Genomic DNA, 21254 nt, shown 5'->3' on the forward strand with positions numbered 1-21254 from the left:
TTTTGCTTAGCCGTAATTAGTTACGCTACAAAGTATGCCTTGTATTACTTTTAGTTACGCAACAATCTCTCGCTCTTGCTTATACTTTTTTCTACATTTTTATTCTTTTTTTTCTATTTAGTTTACTGTTTTAAAAAAAAGATTTTTATTACTAGTTTACTCAACGGAATAACAGCATACACCACACGAACACATCACAAGACACTTCACATTTTAGAAATCATTTTTGATTGTAGGCTATGTAATAGTTACATTTATTGTTCTCTCAAGTAGCCTAAAGGTTAATACTATGTTTTTAAAAAATTGTGGAGTTATACATAATAGCAACTGCAAAGCCTAGCCTAACCGGACATCGTGTCACCACTCGCGTGCTTCCACAATGATTTTTCCCCCCCAAAACCTTTACTCCCTGAAACGAATGTCCCCTATTTCCTGGTCCCTCAAAAGCCAAATGTGTCACGTCACATTTTTACCTCACAGAAAATAGGATATGATACAGCTATAATTTTTTTTAGCATATTGTGTGTGTGTGTGTGTGTGTGTGTGTGTGTGTGTATACATCAACGAGCAATGTATGCTTGATCAGAACTCACAGAAAGTCCACTGATAACAAGTGCACTAAATAAACGTAATCCGTCTGGGATAAATGCATAGGAAATTTGCCGAGGGAACCGATGGCAGAAGAAACGTCCGAGTTGGTGTACAAAAAGACGTCTTCACTGAAACACTCTATAAATAAACTAATTAACAGCCGAAACAAACCATGACTAACTATAAACTAACAAACTACGCTATGATTCAAATATATTTTTATCATGCTGTATTGTAGTGGTTTCTTTATTTTAGATTGTTTTTGCAATAGTGTTACAGTTTGTAGTCCTAAAACCCGGAAGTAAGTTGGCATTGGGTTCTCATCAGATTTCTCCCGTGGGGATTTAGTTTTCTGCCGAAAGTAAGGTTTGTGGTGAACGTAAGCCTAAATGAGCTTCACGATTGTTTGTCAACCGTGGATTTCTAAGCTGTCATGTGCTTTTGAAAAGTAGGCTAAGTTTCTATATTGAAACTACAAGAGCGGTCACATTTTTGCAATAACCACTCTTGTTTTACTAGCTCGCATGCACGCTGAGCGTCGAACGCTAAGCGTGAGTGAGCGGCGAACCCATAGAACTCGTAAAACAAAACGTGAAACTGTTTTAGGCATAAATTAACCATAGGTCTTATTTTCGGAAGAAAACTAAATCCCTATTGGAAAAATGCATTGGCAATCTGCCGAGGGAACCCATGGCGGAAGAAACGTCCGGGTTGGCCTACAAAAAGACGTATTCACTGTAATATTCTATGAATAAACAAATTAACAGCCGAAACAAATAGCGCTTCGAATATATTTTTATCTTGTTATATTGTAGTCGTTTCTTTAGCTTAGATTTAGTTTTTTCAATATCATACGCAGCATTGTTGTTGTACGTGAACGTGTCGCATGCAGCCATTGTGCACGAGAATGATAATGCATAAAATTGAAAAAAAAAAATTTGTTTATGCATTTGAAGACGGATCAATTTTATTTTAACCCTTATTTAGAAATTTCCACTTGTATAATAACTGTAAAAATAAAATGTAGGGCTATGATTTCAGAACACAAGGGAAAGGCATAGGCATAAACAAATGATCACAAAACGAACGCAATAGCCTATAAAAATATTTTTTAAGATCACATATTTAAAACATTATATAATGTATTATTCAAAATAAACATAAACAAATATTTCTAATAACAAAATAAATAAAACATTCGTACAAATATAAATGCGTGTCCACCGCGATGAAAAGTATATCCTTGCGCCTCCTGGTGTGGTGAAGGAAAACTGACTCCTTAGTCTGAAGACGGCCGTAATTTAACAACATTGTTATAACACACACGGAAGTGAAATAAGGTGCTTTTAACATTTTCCAAACGGGAATTTGACATTCCTACTACGCTGGTACGTAAAGAACAAATATTTAGGAAAAGTCAGTGAATGCGGATGATGTAGCTTGCTAGTAACTAAATGAAAAAAATCCTAAACTCCGAAATATCTCAGTGACAGGTCAAATGACCTGTCACAGCGCTCCTAGTGTTAATTAAATTCTGTGCTGTTGATGTTGAACAGGAATTTGAATTCTGTGCTTTGACTGTTGAACTGAAATAGTGAATTCTGAATTCTGCTATCATATGGTTGAGCAGAATTTTGAACCATGTTTTTGCTCTCACGCAGAAGTGTAAATTGCTGCTTTTATCAAACAGAAATTGTGTGTGGGAGCATTGACTCAGGCTCTCGTGAATGTGAATGGATTATGACGTGTGGATTCACAGGCTAAGGGCCAAGAATATCAGCAAGGAAGTTGTCATGGCCTTGTGATCCCAATCCTACATTGCAGGATTGAGAACCGTGTTGCGATTGGCTATTTCAGCTGGAATTTGCCACGGAATGCTGCCAACAGACTGCTGCATTATCCTACCTGTCTTTAAGAAGCTTATTTCACAATAAGATAAAAAAAAATTACACAGAAGCTGAAAAATTCTTTATCCTGCAGACTGTGGTGGTGTGCTCTTTTTTCTCTCTCTGTAAAGACTCTAGTTAGATTATAAGTGCTTCTTTCTTCATGCTGTGATTCTTTTATTTATATATTGAGCTGTATTTTCAGTGAAAAAGAAGAAGAAAAAAAACTTTTTCTCCCCAAGCTTTGAAACGGTGCCAAGTGCCGCAGAAAGTGTTTCTGAAGCAAGGCGGGTATTATAAGATCGTCTGTTGCCTAGGAACTGATTTTATTTGAGGCGTAGCGCTTGGCTTTGCCAAGGCCACGTCGCCTTTGTCGGAGAGACGGTCACCATGTTGCCTATGTATGCATGTTTCGCAATGTTTCGCTATGTAAGAATGATGTTTTAATTCTTGATGCACATACTTATAAACCGGCATTACTGCCACTAAGTGCCCAAACGAAAGTCCAATATTGCGTAAATCTTGAGATGGCGAGAGGGGAGACTAATGCGATTACATACGAATTAAGCTTTTGTGAGTTTAGGCGGAGTGTTACTTGTGCTACGCGTGATGGGGAACATGTGGAGGCTCAGCCTTGGTCTTCACTCCTCCAATCAGCTCAGCTTCTAGACAGAATGTTTCATTCTGTGGAAGGGTCAAGTTCATGGCATTATGCACATTATTTCGCTACTTTTTAAAACTGAAACCCTCATACAATGTGATTTACACGATTTACTGAAAAGACAGACTTGCAAAAGTCATTGAATGTTTCCTATCAGTCTATATAGAAGAGGCTGGAAAGAGTTAGGCAAATTCACCTTGACAGCACGTTGCATAGAACATGAGTTCAACCACTTCTTTACTCACTGGACAAAATATTCCTTGGTAATTTTTCACATTCATATTTTAGCAGGTATTTTTCATGGTACCTGAGGTAAGGATACAACTGCAGTTATCCAACCACATCCTCATCTTTCTCTTTTACCCTCCACACGTGTTCCCTGTCTCTTGCTTTCCTCTTCTTTTCTCTTTTGCCCTTCTCCAATTTCATCCCCCACCCTCTTTTGTTTTTATTCCACCTCTCCCCCACTTTCGTTCTTCCCTCCTCCCTTTCGCCCTCTACTCTTCCTCTTGTCTTTCTCCCTCCTGGCCTTCTAACATTCACCCCCTCCCTCCCCCCCCACAGGTGACTGAGACGCCTCCAGAGAGGAATGAGGATTCCTGCTCCCCCCTGTCAGGTGACTGGCAAGTGTCCTACCCTGGGAGGGGGGCCATAACAGTCACCCTGCACGGAGCCAGCAGCCTGCCCCCTCGAAGTGATGGTGGGGTGCCACGCCCATTCGTTATTGTGTGAGTACCTGTCTTGCCAATATTCTGGCTTCCTGCAGAGCTGAGTAGCCAGGTAACCAGGTAACCAGGTAACATGCTTATCTAGAACTGAGACAGTAGTATAGTAGGTCACATGGCTGGGAATACATGGTCACTTGACAAATCAGGCTCTATCACCAGTACAGACCTTACCACTCTGGTTTTGTCACATGAATACAGACTGTCACATGACTGCTGTCACATGACCAGACTATCACATGGATTCTGTCATGTGACCACACACATGATTTATTGTGAGACGTATCACCGTAAGCCAGAACCGTGTATTAACCTGTGTGCCTGTGTTTAAACCTTTTTATCAGTATGACTAGTCTGACTGTATGGTTGCTAAGAAGGCTTATGGAGATCTTATATCCAAATTTCATAATTTTTATAGTCTCAGTGCTTATTTCATGTTTTACATGAAGCATTCTCAGCACAGTTTAGGGAATTTAACCAGGACACTGGTCAGTAGTCCTGGTCTGTGAAATAAGTGCCATGAGATCCTTTAATGAGTACCTTGGCAGAATGAAGTGTGCACACTGGTAATCTCTCTCTCTCTCTCTCTTTCTCACTCACTCTTTCTCGCTCTCTCGCTCTCTCTCCCTACCCCTTACTCCCTCCTCTCTCTCTCTCTCTCTCTCTCTCTCTCTCTCTCTCTCTCTCTTTCTGTTTCTTTGTGTTTTTCCATGACTGATTTGTCTACAGCAAGTCAGGGCCTTGGTTTAAGTGTGCATGAGAATTCAGTTTTCTTCTTTCTTTCTCTCTTTTCTGCTCTGATTCTGACTCCTTTTCCATGACGGTCTATGTGATGGTGTATTTCTCTTGGCTCTGTTGGATCAGCCATCTGCCTGACCTCCGAGTGGGATCCTATACGTGCTGAGTAATTAACACCCGAGCTATAAATAAACACGTTGCATCCTTGCTGATAGAATACACCAGCAAAATGTCCTGTATGTGTTGTCTAGCAGCCGCACGAAAGCAGCATGAAAAACAAGTATATGAATAGCTTAATCAGACCTGGGTTGAATATTTTACAGGAAATAATTCAATACTTTAGGCACCAGTGAAATGGTTGCAGATTACTGACAACTTTCATCTATATTCTTACAAAATATACATTATATTTTATGATTGGACATTTTGTTAGCAGCATGTGTCATCGTATATCCCAGGGGATTTGCAAATATGTATTTCAAATATTCATTAGACACAAATTCCTATTTGAAACGATTTCCCTTTTGAATATTTTAGTCTCAATAAAAATCAACAATTGGTTATACCTGGACCGTACTGTCATTGCTATATAGCACTTTTGCCAGCCGGAGGGTCCTTTCATGAGTGGATATTTAAAGCTTCTGCAATGTCTTTTACTCCTGCCAATAAATAATTCAAGCATTTCCAAGAGCCTGCAAGTGTTTCATGCTCTTGTGCCTGGAGGAATGGTCTGTAGCTTGTCTGAGTAAACATCCAGCAGCATAAACCATCCTGGGTAAGGAGCCAGGTTGCCAGTCTGCCAGCTAACATTACCTCTTCACACAAATCAATACAGACCAGACAGGGAACTGGGCCATAAAGACATTTTTTATGATTATGTCATAAATGATTGGAGGCAAAGGGCTGGGCTTTTCCTGATTGGGTGTTGACCTTTTCCAGCCCGGTCCAATCACAAAGTCATCATCAGCTTCGGCCAGGAGTCTAAAAAGGCAGCTCAAACGGAATCTTTCCTCAGTGGGGTGCAAATGTCCTCCCTGCCAGAAAAACGGCATCAGCACCGCCCCCTGCTGGTGTCTTTATTAATACGCACAGCTTGGCTCTGAATGGTTCTCTAACAACCCATAACACCAATTTAATTCCTCAGCTATAGGCAGGGCCGGCCCGTGGCATAAACGGTCTATGCGGTTGTTTAGGGCCACAACCGTAGGGGGGGCCACACGACCACGAGGGGGTTAGGGTTAGGGTCATTCATCCCCTGTGAATCGCGGAACTAGCAGTATACATTTTTAACGGAATGGCAACCGAACATTTCGTAACAATGTAATGTAAGAAGAGTCCAACAGCACCACCACCCACCCATCCCCCCCCCCCCCCCCCCCCCCCCAGTTCGGACATATGCTTTTCTTAGGGCCACCAAAATCCTAGGGCTGGCCCTGGCTATAGGACACCATACAATGCTGACTGTTAGCCATACCACACTGAGAACTTGATTTTCATCAGAAGTCAATCATTGGTTTCATTATTATATCCTTTCCCTGTCGTGACTCAGTTGTAGTCTCTTCTGCTTACATTAAATTGAAAGGTTAGACTTCAGGCTTGGGATCCCAGTTACTACTGGATAAGGCTGCAAACAGAAAATGATGATATTAAATGCTTAAATAAATCTGGAACAATGAAACCCCTATTTTGTTGGGGACATCATTGCATCCCAGCCCAGCTAGCAAATTGAATATGCAGGTGCACTCACGTATATACAGAAGAATTAATAGGTTCTTATCCAGGGAAATATAACATTTTCCAGGTGGAAACCTTTAGTCTAAACCTATGACATTTTCTTCAAAATTAATTACAAAATTTAATTTAATGAATGTTTTTTTTTTATCTTGCCCACTGAAGTACAGGAATTGTTTTAGAAGATTTTCCTTTGAGACAATGGTGTGGATGTTGGATAATACACACAGCGACATGGCTGTCCATTTTTTAACTAATTTCAGAGCTGTCTGTCTGAAATTATTGTGCACCTAAACTTTAGCTGGTTCTGCATGCTCACAAATGGGGTGCCAACTGCTAACTGATGTAAGTCCAGGCCCAACTGCCATAAATAGAGCTTTTAGCACGGTGAATGGTGGATGGGAAGGGTTTCACGCTGTGGTTGGCAGTTAGTGCATGCGTGGCTGACTGCAGAAAGACTTTGGAAGGAGGGAGTGCCTTTACAAATCCAAATAAGGGGCTAAGGGTAATGGACTTGCAGAATCCCAATACACCGGATGTGCGCTATCCTGTTTTTTCCCTCTTATTTTCATTGGACCAGTCCCACAAGGTCTTGTGAAATGGGTGGTAACAACATAATTTTTCTTCTGAAATTTACTGTATTATTGGTAGCGTTGAATACTAATCATTACGTTCAAATTTAAGCATTACAGAGACTTCCAGTGGCTTGCATGGTTTACAGTTTACGTATCACACAAGTAATTGGACAGTTGGATGCTCAGCTGTTTCTTGGCCAGCTGTATGTCTTTGCAACATTAGTTCACGTGCAAGAAAGCTAACAAAAGGTTCAGAGTTGATTCTAGTTGTGGAATCTGTTGCTCTTGTCTCTCAACATGAGGACGAAATAAGTGTCAATGCCAGTAAAGCAGGGCATCACGGGGCTGAAAAATCTGAATAAATGAATCATAGAGATATCCAAAAATGGGTGTGTTAAAATCAACTGTTTGATATGTTGTTAGGGAGCATGAACACACTGGTGAACTCAGAAGTAGCAAACGACCAGTGGATGACCAGAGAATACTTTCAGTTGTGAGGTTTACTGCAAGATGCAAACCATTGATTAGCCTCAAGAACAGTACAGCCTGATTAGTGTTTACTATAAAGTACTTTTGAGTTCTGGAACAAAGTGTAATGGACAGATGAGACAAGTTTTAACCCGTACCAAAGTGATGTAAAGACGAAAGTGTGGAGAAAGAAAGGAATTGCTCATCATCCAAAGCTCCCTCCTCATCTGTGAAACATCCAACCAAAAGCCTCATAATTCATTTGACGGCACTTTATCTTGTAGCTGTACAATGACCCCAAATGTTATGCCAAAGCACAGCCAAAAAGTGGAATGTTCTTGACTGTCTATAGTTGCCAATGCCCATCCTCACAATATGCATTAGTAGAAATTATTCTAACAGCCAGCGTTTATATTCATATCAGTTTCAGCCTTTATACTAATGGAGAGCTGGTCTCATATATGAGTGAAAGCTTTTCACCTGGGTCTTTATTGATTGGGTAATCCATTAGCTTGTTTCTTGACTGACCGCACTCAAAAAGCTTTGCGGGTTGCGTGCTTCCTCAGCCAAAGAGAGCTCAGCTGCTCTGATATGTTTTTCTTATCAGGGAGATAAGTACAAGTTTATAAATGCATGCACAGAACTCATGGGCAACAGTTAATCTACAGCTGTGGTCTCTGTGCTGTTGGCCTGGATATTGAGGCCCACTGTATGTGTATGTGTGTGTGTGTGTGTGTGTGAGTGCATGCGTGTGTTTGTGTGTATTTTTGTATGTCTATTTGTGAGTGTGTGTGTGTGTGTTTGTGTGTCTGTGTATGTATTTGTGTGTATGTGCGTGGATGTGTATGCGTTTTGTGTGTGTGTGTGTGTGTGTGTGCTGGATCTTTATTTGTGTATGTGGATCTTGATGTTTTTGTTTGACAGGGAATCATACCATATCAGTTGTCCTGTGCCTCGTGATCCTTTTACCTATTTAATTAATCTTTCATAAATCATTCATAAATTGTTGGTTTGACTCAGTCCTTATATGGCTGGCTGTCCTGTTGACATTCTGACCCCTGACCACTTGCTATTCCAGAAAAGTGCAGTCCCAGAAGTGCCTGTGTGACAGTACTTTTTCTTTGCTGAGGAAGTGAAGAGGTCTGTGCTCGAGAATAAGTAGGACATTTTCAGGCTGAAAGCATTCCAGCCATGTATTGCTCTAAAATGTGCAATAACAATCCTGTGTCGTTTTTTCAGACATCCTTTAGAAGCTCCTGTAAGCCATATTGAAATTGGAATTGACATTGAATTGCCTGTTTCTGTTGCTGTTTTTGAAATAATAATGGAGTTTTGACAGCTTAAGCAGAAGGACATCAAACCATGGTAGGCAAATTTTGAAATTTAGATGTCCTTCATTTTGGCATACATTAAGTCTCAGTTGGAGCACCAAGAATGAGGACATAATTTTGATCTTGCTCTGCTACAGCTGTGTAAAAGTGCACAAAATATGTAAAATTACGTGTTAAACAGACAATCTGTCAACCAGTAACAGCCTTGAGTTTTATTGTTCTGTAAGGAACAGTATATTCAATAAGACCATCAGAAATTAAAGAATAAATAATGTTGATAATGTTGTTATGTATGAGAATGAAGGTGAGTAGGGGAGGCATTGGAGAGGAAGAGTGCAAGCGAAGAATGATGGAATATGGGAAAGAGCTGAGGGTGAGATGGTGGGTGAGAGAGACATGAGGGGTCAGGGAAGAGAGTGAGAGAGAAAGAGGGGTGTGGGGGGGTTGTGGGAGAATGAGAGATGGATACAGGAGAGTAAGAGGAAGAGAGTCCTGGTACCATCAGCTGGAAGCTTAATCATCTTCATGCAAATTGTAGCTTCCTCCTTGAGCCAGTCCTAACCCGGAGCATCAGAAGGTATGGGTCACCCCAACCCCCTGAAATCAATCTGATTAGTGTTCCTGGGCACAAATCAAGAGCAGTGATGTGTGAGCAGCCAACAGAGGAACGGCTCCACTTGGAGAGCAGTGGAGTGGAGTGGAATGGGTGTCTGAGTGGATCTTTATTAAAATTTTATCCCCCAGCTGTCTGGGGGTGGTCTCAGGACTGAATGGAAGTGGAAAGGGGTCTAGGGGTAGGAGTGATGGTGGTGTGAATGTATCAGATTTGATGATGCATTTAGAGGGGTAAATGAAGAGCCCTTTTGTTTTAGACTAGAGGGTGAGATGGGTCCATCCCCCAGGTCAGGAGAGACAGGCCGATCCAAACAGCTCTACAGTGCCTCTGTCCATCTACAGGTTTTAACATATATAACTATATCATCCCATTGACTGTGTTCTGGGGGTTATTAAGAATCTGCAAGTACATTGTTTATGTTTATATAGAGTTTTACTTGGACCAAAACCCCAATAGAAGGATCAGGAGATTTAGATGCTGATGCAAGAGTTGTGATACATCTCTAACACTAAAAGTGTTAATTCAACTCTTAACAGACAACATTTGGTCCCACGTTCCAGAGTGGGACCAAATGTTGTCTGCTGAGAGTTCAATTAACACTCTGTAGGTCTATTTCAAACCATTGGAGCCTAAAGTTAACTAAATCAATATTGGATTAATTAATAGGCACTACACTAGTTGTCAGAATGATCTCTGAAACCATAAATTATCTGCCCAAAACTATTAAGTACTGTACTTGTGCGTTGATCATAAATTGGCATCAGTACCACAAAATGCTCAAGTGATCTAATCATTTGAATGAATCAAGGTGTATTTGCTTTTGTATCCACAGTAGCCTTATTATTGTGTGCATCGTCTCAAATCACAGATCACAAATTGGACAGCCATGGCTGAAAAATAAAATCAATAACAATAAATAATTCATGACCCCATCTGCTTTTCAAATGTCTGTTCGCTCTGGCGCTGCATTTTCCTGCTTTCACAAATCTTGTGAACAAATGGTGGGTTCATGAATGCATTTAACAGATTCCTTGACGATTTTACATATTCAGTATGCAATATAATTTTACAGATTGTGTCCATTTTACAGATTTGAGTCTTTACAATGCCTTTGGTTTTTTGCTATTTTTGTTGGATAAACAAGGAATCTAGGAGTGGAGGGTTTACACTTATACTCTTAAACACACTGTAATATTTTATTTGGGTCCTGCCATTGCGACCAGAATAATTTTTTTAATCGATAATATTTGTATTGGTTCAACTTTACATGTGTCTTAAATTATATTGCCCTCAAAAATGAATTATTGAGATTTTGTTTTAATTAAGCATTAACTATTACTTGTCACATTTTACTATTTGCTGTCAATAACTGAGAAAGTTTAATCCCATTCCTGTGGGCATGTTTTCATTGATTTTTGGGAATGATCATTTTTGTAGTAGTTAAATAGTTCTTTTTTGCGGGAAGCACACCTCTGTGATGGACAAACAACATAAAAGTACTATTGAGGTGTATTTCCTCCATTTAGCAATTCATAATCGTAATGAGGTCCGGCCTTTGTGTGGTGACTTGTTGCCTAGTTACCTGATATCTTGCAGCTGTGTTTGTTTCATCAAAACTGCTGTCTGATGTTGGGAAATGCTCTCTGCTACAGTTTAATTCACATAATCGCAAAGTAAAAGGTATTGATTGATCTCACTTTATGTCTCGGGCAGTCTGAAAGCCAGACAAGATGACAAGGAGATGTAGAAGCATGCCTTTGAATCGGCACGGCTGAAAACCCGATTGTGGCTTTTAAAAGAACATATAAAAGATTGCTCTGATAGCAAAGTATCATCCTGGCTGTGGAAAAGAAACTCTTGGCTTCCGCCAGAGCTGACCCCTTACCACCGGGAGCACTCAGTAATGTCCGTGGCGGAGTGAACATAGATTTAATGACCAACTTCCCAGCAGTGGTGAATCCTCTGGGTGCCAGTTCCGCAGCGATGCTAATGTGGATCGACTTGTCCCTCCTTGTTAAAGGAGTGACATCATCGATGCAGACAGGAATCGGAGATGAGCCCCTTGGTTCACTGTTCCTCCTTATCCCCTGCTTAACTGCCTCACTGCCTCTTGAGGTGGGGCGCTTGTCACAAAACCGAGGAGAGAGAAGGGAAGAGGCGGTTCAATCTGACCTCTTATTGCTCTTTCATTACTGCTCCATTAATGTTGCTTTTAACTATGGCTTTGGTTTGTTACGTTTACCTACCTTATGTGCATTCCTGTAGGTTGCTGATAGGCACTGAGTAAAAAAATGATGAAACTGTAAGTACTGAATTGTCATTTCTGTGCCACAAGGAATGTCTCTCTACTGAACTGATGCACATCCTTTTGTCCTCATATGCCCTCGTGCTACCTACAGATTAGTGATGAATGGGCTCCACAGCCCCCCGCCTCCCCCCCCCCCCCCCCCTCGACCCCGTCTCATATAGAGCAGACTGATAGAAGATATCTGTATATGTCTCTGTAATGTATGACATAGACAGACTCATCCAAGGATACATTAACATAGTTATTTCCCAACTGCCAGATGGTACTTGGCAGCAGTGCAATCTGAGGACACTGCAGGCTGATGAGTGAATACCCACAATACCCTGGGGTGTGGTGAGATGGGACAGATGAGGAAGCTGCTACGGCTGAATCTGCTTGTTCATTTCTGGATCTTGTGTTTTGCCCTGTGTGTGTGGCGTAATAGCGAGCGGCTAGGACCCCCTGTCACTCACATTTCTCAACATGTTTTATGACGGGGAGGGAGGGGGAGCGTCAAGCTGGGAAATAAAAGTAAAAAATTGACCATGACGACTGAAGTCTCAGGAAAATGGGATAGCTTGACGATGTGCTGATAAAAGAGTAAAAACACTTCCGCTGGAAGACACTAGCAGGGTAAAGCACCCTCTCCCAATAAATAAATAAATAAATGAAAAAATCTCATTCTTATATCTGAAAGTGTGCATTCGTTTTTGTTTCCTGTGCCAAGCCCTTCATTTTTGTTCATTGTAACCTTGTAGGTAGGAAGGTTAGCAGAGAACTGAATGACCTAGGATACCATGGAAGGCAGAAAATGCAAACGGATGAACAGCCAATGACCTGTAAAGGGGGTGTGGGTGTTTACTGCAGGTAGTTAGCGTTGGAGAGACCAATTGAAGGTTTGGCCTAAACACCACTAACCTTTGGCACTACCACGAACCTTTGAAGTGTTGCAAGACAGTGAGTCTGGGTTTAATGTATTTTGCTAAGGGGGGTGTGTTTGTGGTGGAGAAGAGAAAAGGTGCCTCTGTTTTACATAGGAGTGTTCACTGAATCAGGATCCACAGATTTAGAGGCGGTGACACTCATCAAATTACCCAGCCTGCCCTAGGGACCGGCTCTGTTGGCGGAGTGGGATGAGCGGATCCTGCGATGGGTAGGCACATGCACCCTGCTCATTAACAGTGCTGCCCTCACAAAGTGAACAGGAGGCTGAGGAGGGGTCCGGGGGCATGCCCACTTCCCCCTCCCTCAAAGATGATTTAGGATTAGCTATAACACCTAAGTTAGTAATATATAGTCAACTAAAACACTAACACAAATTAAAAACAACTCTGTTAACATGTCTTCAGTAGGGGTAGTGCTGATAGCTACAGTATATGGCACTAGGAAATGTCACTCGTGAAATCCATGGTCTTCGACAGGATCTCAATTACAGATGTGGCAGTTTTATATTTTGGTTTCAATGTTAGCCCCCCTTGACACACTCTTACAATTATATGCCAGTTGATTGTTTTTCTGGAGAGGTTTGCCCATCCTCACATTCATTAAAAAATTATGACTGACAAAAACCAAGACTGACCATAATCAGTTGATTTATTAAATCAGGTGTTTTAGCCCTGATCTTGAGCTTTAGAGCAGCAGTGGGGACCCCTGTTTCTAGAGGGCTGAGTCTGTTTCTGGACTTCATGCCACCTCCTGCTTTGGACCATTTCATTAGGCCCAATCTGTTTTAAAAACATTTTAGCTGAACTTATTTATAGCATATTGATGGACAGCTAAAGGCTGTTTTTGTGGTTCTATTTGACAAATTTTACTGTGGTCTAATCTATGATTGAACCAGCATACATACAGGTAATCAGTTCATTGAGCCAGGGTAATGGGTGGAAGCAGACACCAAAAACAGATATGGCCCTCCTGGAACAGGGTAACCTCTATTTTGCAGTTGGATCATTGCATCATATCAGCATGCGTCTGGAAGATTCATTCATTAGTTTACCCACATGTCTGTCTACACAGGAAGTGTGGCACAGTGAAGGACGAGGCCCATGGACCGAGAGGCCTGGGGGTCACCCACTGCAGCCTGCAGCCCACACACTGCCCATCCTGGGGGGAGAAGATCACAGTCGAGCTGCAGGATGAGCAGGCCCAGGGGGAGGGTGAGCTGGCAGGAAATGCTCCCAGGGAGCTTTCGCTTTTTTATCTGCACTGTGTTTCATCTTCACCTCATTAAGCAGAGGGAGATTTCAATCTGATAATATAGTTTTAATAGGCTTTGCCTTGTGTTACATATGGTTTTAACAGGCTTTGCCTTGTGTTGTATAATAGAGTAGTCCTGGGAAGAAAAACTATAAGCCTATATACAGAATGCATGTACATGGGAAAAATATGGCACACATTTTCCTGTCAAATACATTAAAAATGGCTCATCTGTTGAAGGGACAATTCATGTTCTTGTGCATGGATGGGCCTTGTGGCCTGAGGTCGACCATGTCAATGCTGACTATGGCCGGTAGCCCTACCATAATTGGCGGTGGCATTGTCCAGGGTTAGGGAGGGTTCAGTCAGCAGGGATCTGCATCTTATTACTCTCTAGCAACCCCTACTGGTAAATCAAGCGCCTGCAATTCCATCTATTAAGCTGCAGGTAAATTGTCTTTCTCTGACTCTTCTCTGTGCGAGTGTGACTGAGGTGTGATTAGAAGTGGTGCTGGGCCTTGCGTGCTTGCATTCACCTTAATTGACGCCAGTGGTTCCAGAAATGAGCATTGATGTATGCAATTGGGCATTTCAAATTATGGCGGAAGGGGAGGGGGTCATAAAAAAGGTTACAATTGCGATTTGGCCTAGAGCAGTAATGATGACTTTAGGATAATCACCCATCATCATCTTCATTCTTTTTTGTATTTAAATAGATTTTTTCATGAGGATACAATAAAGGCCCTTTAAACAGCTTCAAGGATGAATCATGTGTCACGGGTCAATAATGCAGTTTTCATCGCGTGGTGTGACTACTTTCCCTCTCGTGCATTGAAAACACAATGATAGTGATGATCTAGTGAGGAATGATCAATGCAGATGACTCACAGAGCACGGCATCACAGTACACAGTTTATTCCACAGAACCACACCCTTAGCAATACAAGATTCGTTTGGGACTCAAAATTATGAGCAGAAAAATGAGGCAATTCTTAAAATAAAAGCTTTTTCTCCTAAAGGAAGAATGGAAAAAGTAATTTGTAGGGTCAAGCAGGCGAATCAGGCACATCCAAGCAGCTGCACTTTCAGCTACAGTTGCAGAGAGATGGCCACTTATTACATTACATTACAGGCATTTGGCAGACGCTCTTATCCAGAGCGACGTTCAACAAAGTGTATAACCATAGAGATGGCCACTCTAATTCAACCATCCAGAAAACCATGAACACACACACACACTCAAACATGCACAAACGTCCTGCATGCACAGAAATGCATGCACACACACACACACACACAGACACACAAAACACACACACAAAAATACACACACACACACACACACACACACACACAAACAAACACACACACACAATTACAGATGAAAGGAACACCTGCACTGCATTGTATGTTTCCATAAGTACCGCTTTACTCTGTAAAAGGCACTAGTTTGTATTGATTGTTTCGCCACTTGAAATGAAGACCCAGACAGATGTCGGACAGGAGGAGAGTGCAGAATGAGGCTGAGATCAAAGAACTGGATATAAGAATTTCAGCCTTGGACAGACTCTTGGACAGAGATGGCACTCAAAATTCTGCCTTTAATGTTAAAAACCTTTAAAAACCAGTGCTGTTCAGCTGAAAGACCTCGTCCTGGTAATTTTAACAAAGACATTTGAGAGTGCAGTGGTGCGAAAACCATAGGCACTAGTTGCAGTGCATAAAATCCTCATTACAAAGATGAATGCATATTTGAGAGTGCAGTGGTGCAAAAACCGTGGACACTAGTCTACAGAGATGTGGAAAAAAGTGATATGGTCAGATGAGTCATCCTTCACCATATTCTCGACGAGTGGGCAAGTGCATGTGTGGCATACACCAAGAGAACGTTACAGGCCTGAATGCTTGACCCCTGCAGTGAGGGAGTTCAGCGGAACACCTTTATCCTATGATGAAACATTTCTATCCTGATTGGAATGGTTTGTCTCTTCCAGGATGACAATGCTCCCATCCACAGGGCATGAGGGGTCACTGAATGGTTTGAGGAGTATGTATATGATGTGAATCATATGCTATGGCCTTTGCAGTCACCTATGGGAGATTTTGGACCAAGGTGTTCAGCAGCGGTCTCCACCATCATCATCAAAACACCAAATGAGGGAATATCTTTGAAAGAATGGTGTTCCCTCCAATAGATGTGTAGAATCTATGTCAAGGCACACTGAAATTGTTCTGGCGGCTCGTGGTGGTCCAACACCTTATTATGACACTTTATTTAGGTTTTTCCTTTAATTTGTCACCTGTCTGTAGATGAATGAACACATTGGTTTAAAAAAAAAAGTTTTTATGCCAATTCTGTTCTAAGAGTAGCTCAAATTTCTACACATGACAGAACTGGTAGCATGGTAGTTCCAGCTGTGGTTGAAGACAGGAAGAAGAAGCACATCACTTCCTTCTTGTCTTCTCCTGTCTGTCCTCTAACAGCAGATACCTTTATGAAGTCCACAGGAGAGACAGGGATGAATCTACATCCATTAAAATAACTTAGCTTTAGTTTTATGACTATGCATATGATCTGTGTATTTTGCATTTAAAATGTGTACTGTAAATCTCTTTTTTTTCTTTGTTCAGTCTGACCTTTAGCTTTTGGCTGAAAAGTGAAATGGCACAAAATGAAGTCATTTTGCGCATGAGCATTCCCTTTCATGTGTTTAAGGTCATTTGCATATATTATTAAGGGGCCAGAAATACACATGGGGGACATACAGTCCTTTCTACATCACTGATGTTCAGTCATGCTTGCTGCCCTGCGCTTGAATCTGAATGTGTGTCTTCTGCCTTTTCTTCTGAGAGTGGAGGTGCTGTGAAATTGTGCACATGTGAAATTACGGGTCCTTGTTCTTTGAGTCTCAACGTTCTGAAAGTGCCTTTTCTGGTTGATCGTTATTACAGGGGGCTAGCCTGATCTTTCCAGCTGTGTGATTTCACTGCTGAGTGACACAGTAATAGCACGGTGGTCTTTAATGGAGCTTAACCGAGATCGTAGGAGGTGATTGGCTGAGATATCGTCACAAGTGACTGGCCGACATAGTCCACTCTTGTTTGGCTTAGGTTCATTCCCCACTTTCCCCCCACACCCTAGACTTTTGCTTCGATTTTATTGGAGCAGAGTCAAGAAAGGACAAAGGAACTTGGGTGATCTTCCAATGAACATGGGGCACTAATAAGAGACATTTACCAAAAGTTAGCAGCATAGCATTCCACATGCCCATAACCTTCTTATATCATGTTAATTTGTTTTAATTGTAGTTAATTAGATACAATCACAATAATTTTTGATACCCTTATATTGTAAAGAATTCCAAATGACATTTAATTGAGTTACCAAGTAATTGAATAATGGGTGATGAAATATATTGCCTCTCTCCTCTTTGTGCTATTTGTGTGTGTGTGTGTGTGTGTGTGTATGTGTGTGTGTCTGTCTGTGTGTGTGTGTGCCCCTGTGTGTGCCTGTGTGTGTGTGTGTGTGTGCATGAATTTGTAGTGCTGACCCTCAGTGTAGCTGACAGTCAGAGCCGGGAGCTGCTGGTCTCTTACCAAATCCCAGCGGAACATCTGGTACCTTTTCACCACTACAACCTGGAGCTCCTGCAGGTGAGCGCTCAAAACACAGAAGCAATGTCGCCTTTGATTGGGCACCTTGCCCCCCCCCCCCCCCCCCCCATCTTGTGGCCCATGAAGCATCAACACCATTAAAATGGTGATGTTAAATTGCTATCTATTTGAGTTCTTGTTTGAAGGACAACCTCTGTGTAGGTCTTCCCAGAGAGCAACTCCTGGCTTTGTCCTTTGTAAGGTGGTGGGAGTCCTCTTCGCCACGCGTATGAGAAGGCAATTAAATGTGTTATTTCCCGATGGGAGGTGAAGCCTTGTTAAGTGGCACAGTCCAGGCAGGGGAAACACCCCTCTGTGCCCCTTCTCACTTCCTCTCTGGGCTGCTGTGTCCTTAGCAACAGTCAGAGCTGTCACTCAGTCCAAACAAAGACAGTGGAAGGCAAGGTTGTCAACTCCACCTCTTTTCAACAGAAATGACTCTCACGTCATCTGAGCTACTCATATACTCTACTGTCGCTCTTGATTGCCAAGGAACAAATTAGCACCGCAAAAGTCTAGTGGTTCCTATGGTTACATGTGATTCCTTTAGGGAATTCTGTATGTTGTTGTGGGTGGAGTGTCTGGGTTGGTTTTTATTTTAAAGCAAGCCTCCCTAAAACAAGATGTCTTCCTAGCCAATGCAAATCTATAATTAGTGTAAAAATATATTTTTTGGCAGTGGTTACCAATGGGCCCACACATCCAGTTTATGTGCATGGCTTCAAAATGAAGACACTTGTTCATAGTCAAGTAAACATGAATTTGGTGATTACCAATACTTGTGGGAAATGGTCTATGAATTTTTGTTCTTGTATATTATTTTATATTTCTGAGTGTTTAAAATGCAATTTGGTTCTACACTTCTGGTGTCCTACAATGCTTTTCTCCCCATGTGATGCATTATCCCAAAACTCGAGAGACTCCACATGCATTCTATTTATACGATAACAAAGAGAAGCCACCTGCAAAGATGGGAGTCAATGGAGCACTGTGGGGTAGCGTGGGATATGGAGTCCTGGGAGGGTTGAAATTAAACTGAACATGTGCTTGGCTGAAGGAGGGGGGAGGGGTTATTTGTTGTGCAGGGAAACCCATGACTAAGCCATGTTCTTTACTTCCTTGGAGGTAAAATTGCAGTTGAGTAAATTCTATTTCAATTAAAAAATTGCTCTCTTTTCAGTAAAATTATTATGAATTCAGTATACTAGTTTGTGTTTTAGGAACACTGACAGAGAGACCTGCTCAGTTACAGACTAGCATTGGTACTGGATTTTAAACTAATCTTGTGTTAATAAAGGCAAATTAAATGTAATTAAAGTGCCACTCAGGCAGTTGTTTATCAAGTCCAAGTTCAACCTTGCCCCAGTAGATATCCCTTCAGACATAACCAAAGCCTTGTATTGCAACATTTGCTCTGAGGATTATCCCTTCTGTTATCACAGACATTTTGTTTTACCAAAAGTAAGTTACACATTAACTCATAAAATGTTTTTTGATGGCATTAATATTACTCATATTGGACAGCCTGTTAGTAGATGGACTTCTAAACAGGTTTGTCTGGTGTAGCCTGCAAGTTAGCCAAAAGCAAATAAGTAATTTAAAATGAAACCAAGATGGAATTAGACTTCACGGGTTAAGAAGCTCTGTACTTAGAGGTAGAATTAGCCCTCAGGTGACTGAGCCTTGTCTGGCCATATGGGTCGAGTGTGGATGATTTTACACGTGGCTAGCTTCCCACAATCCTCTCTGATTTGCTCTTCAGACTGATCCTGGAACTCACCCCTGGGACAGAGGAAGGATCAATTATTGATGACCTTCTTTCTGCCAATAATACTGTATGCAAGAGCTTCTGCTTTTTTTGTTTCCCCATCTCATTATTTACACTTCGTTGCAATTGATTTTTCAGTCACTCCAACACAAAATAAATCTCCAGCCTTATTCTACTTTGCCTTCTGTGATTTCACAAAAAGTATTTTGATATGGCGGTTTAACCCCTTCTGTAGCTCCCCCCTTTTTTAACACAAGCCTGAAAATGACAAACAAAATAAAAGTTTCTATTCTTGAACCGTTTTGACTACAGGCATAATCCTGGTCTCTTCTGAAAGGTTATCCCTGGGAGTTTGTTGACACTGATGACAGAATGACTCTAAATATTACTGAAACAGAATTTTTCCAGGTTGTTCGTTTTAGTGGCCAGGTGTCCACACTTTCACCAATTAGGAACCTATTGATTCACCTCAGTCTTTAATTTTAAGTTTTAATTGTTTCATTTAATTGGTTGCAATATAACACAACAAACACTATATCAACATGAGAATTTTATTATTTGTGGTGTGCAAAGCTATTATAAGACATAATATGACTTAGGACAGTTAATATTCCCTCTAAACCTTCAAAGTACCTCATCAAGAAAAATGATTAACCTATTAAAAGTTTGGAACAAAAACCAACATACACAGGGGCCGAGTTTGGGAACCACTGTTTTAAATACACTTGTTTTGATTATTTATTTTCTGGTTCTAAATAAGGAACAGCTTGCAACACGCCATGCGCCAGGCAGAACATGTAGCCCTGAATGTTATTAGTTCAATGAATATCCCAAATATTTTGCTATGTCACTCTGATTAGTGGTACAGAATATGCAGATCAACACATCAAGTCCCTTGAGAGGTTGGGGAGGGCTCAAAGTGGAAAGGTCTGGCCCTTTTAGTCAGAGAAAGAATAGCAGAGTGGATTTGTGTGAAATACACATGCTGGTCCTTTCACCGAGTTCTCTTCAAGGGCATTGTGTCCTGGTTAATCTGAAATTACTTCAATGGTAATCAGTTTTGACTGACAAGAAAGCTTTAATGGACCCTCATAGGCCAGTGACTATAAAATGCAATTTATGGCACCCCCCCCCTTCCACTCACCCAAGGGACAGTATATCTACTGTAAAATTGGAAACTGCTGAATTACACAGAGAAGTCCATGTCTTTCATTGGTTGGGATGCGAGAGCTATAACTGCAAGCACACCTGTCACAGAACAATGAGTGCGATGGTTGGGCCTCTATCACGGTTCGTGCTGCATGCTGGGATTCTCGGGGTTGGCCGTTATTTACACTGTCCATAAAAATCGACAGCCGCCGTGTTGTTTTAATGGAGGACAGTCGAGGGGGCCCTGAGCTGTAACGACCGCACAGTGACAGGCTGCTCAGGCTCAAAGATTGAAAGCTTTCGTTTCTGTTTTTATCATTCTCTCAAGAGCAGATACACCTACACTCTATCTACAATGTGTGGAACAAACTGGTTCAGTGAATATTGAAAGAGCTTGTTTCAGATATAGCCATTTGCTTAAGGAAAAATCTGAAATAAAAAAATGTTTTTTTTATTCAGAGGTAAGGGTTACACAGAGTTCGGTCCAATTCTGTAATATTTCAGTCAATTCCGAAAATAAATTGAAATTCAGTTTATTAACGGAACATGGTAAATGGTAAATGGACTGCATTTATATAGTGCTTTTATCCAGAAATCGCTTTTTTACAATTGATGCCTCTCATTCACCCATTCACACACACACTCACATGCCAATGGTGAAAGGCTGCCGACAGTAATAGTAACAGTAATAACATTTACAAAAATCATTTTGGGACATAACATTCGGTGTAAAAGTGGTAGTTTGGGCATCACAGGTGTGTGCTCACAGTTCTGATGATTATTTTGAATGTACGATATGTACTGCTGTTGTGAGACATTTTTTAAAAAAAATCATCCTTCCAATAAGTCTTAAAACCAAGGGCCTGACTTTGAGATCA

At 41.2% G+C, this 21254-nt stretch overlaps 1 protein-coding gene across 3 annotated transcripts in view; it reads left to right on the forward strand.

The window, feature by feature from the left end:
* The window catches only part of ccdc33 (coiled-coil domain containing 33), an 81189-nt gene that overhangs the window by 23295 nt on the left and 36640 nt on the right, over positions 1–21254 (forward strand). For all 3 annotated transcript variants that reach the window (XM_035416616.1, XM_035416617.1, XM_035416618.1), the window contains exons 5-7: positions 3703–3866; positions 13626–13765; positions 17350–17459. In XM_035416616.1, the coding sequence (XP_035272507.1) occupies positions 3703–3866; positions 13626–13765; positions 17350–17459 (414 nt within the window). The remainder of the gene's footprint in view (positions 1–3702; positions 3867–13625; positions 13766–17349; positions 17460–21254) is intronic.

Source organism: Anguilla anguilla, chromosome 5, assembly GCF_013347855.1.
Source record: "Anguilla anguilla isolate fAngAng1 chromosome 5, fAngAng1.pri, whole genome shotgun sequence".
NCBI lineage: Eukaryota > Metazoa > Chordata > Actinopteri > Anguilliformes > Anguillidae > Anguilla > Anguilla anguilla.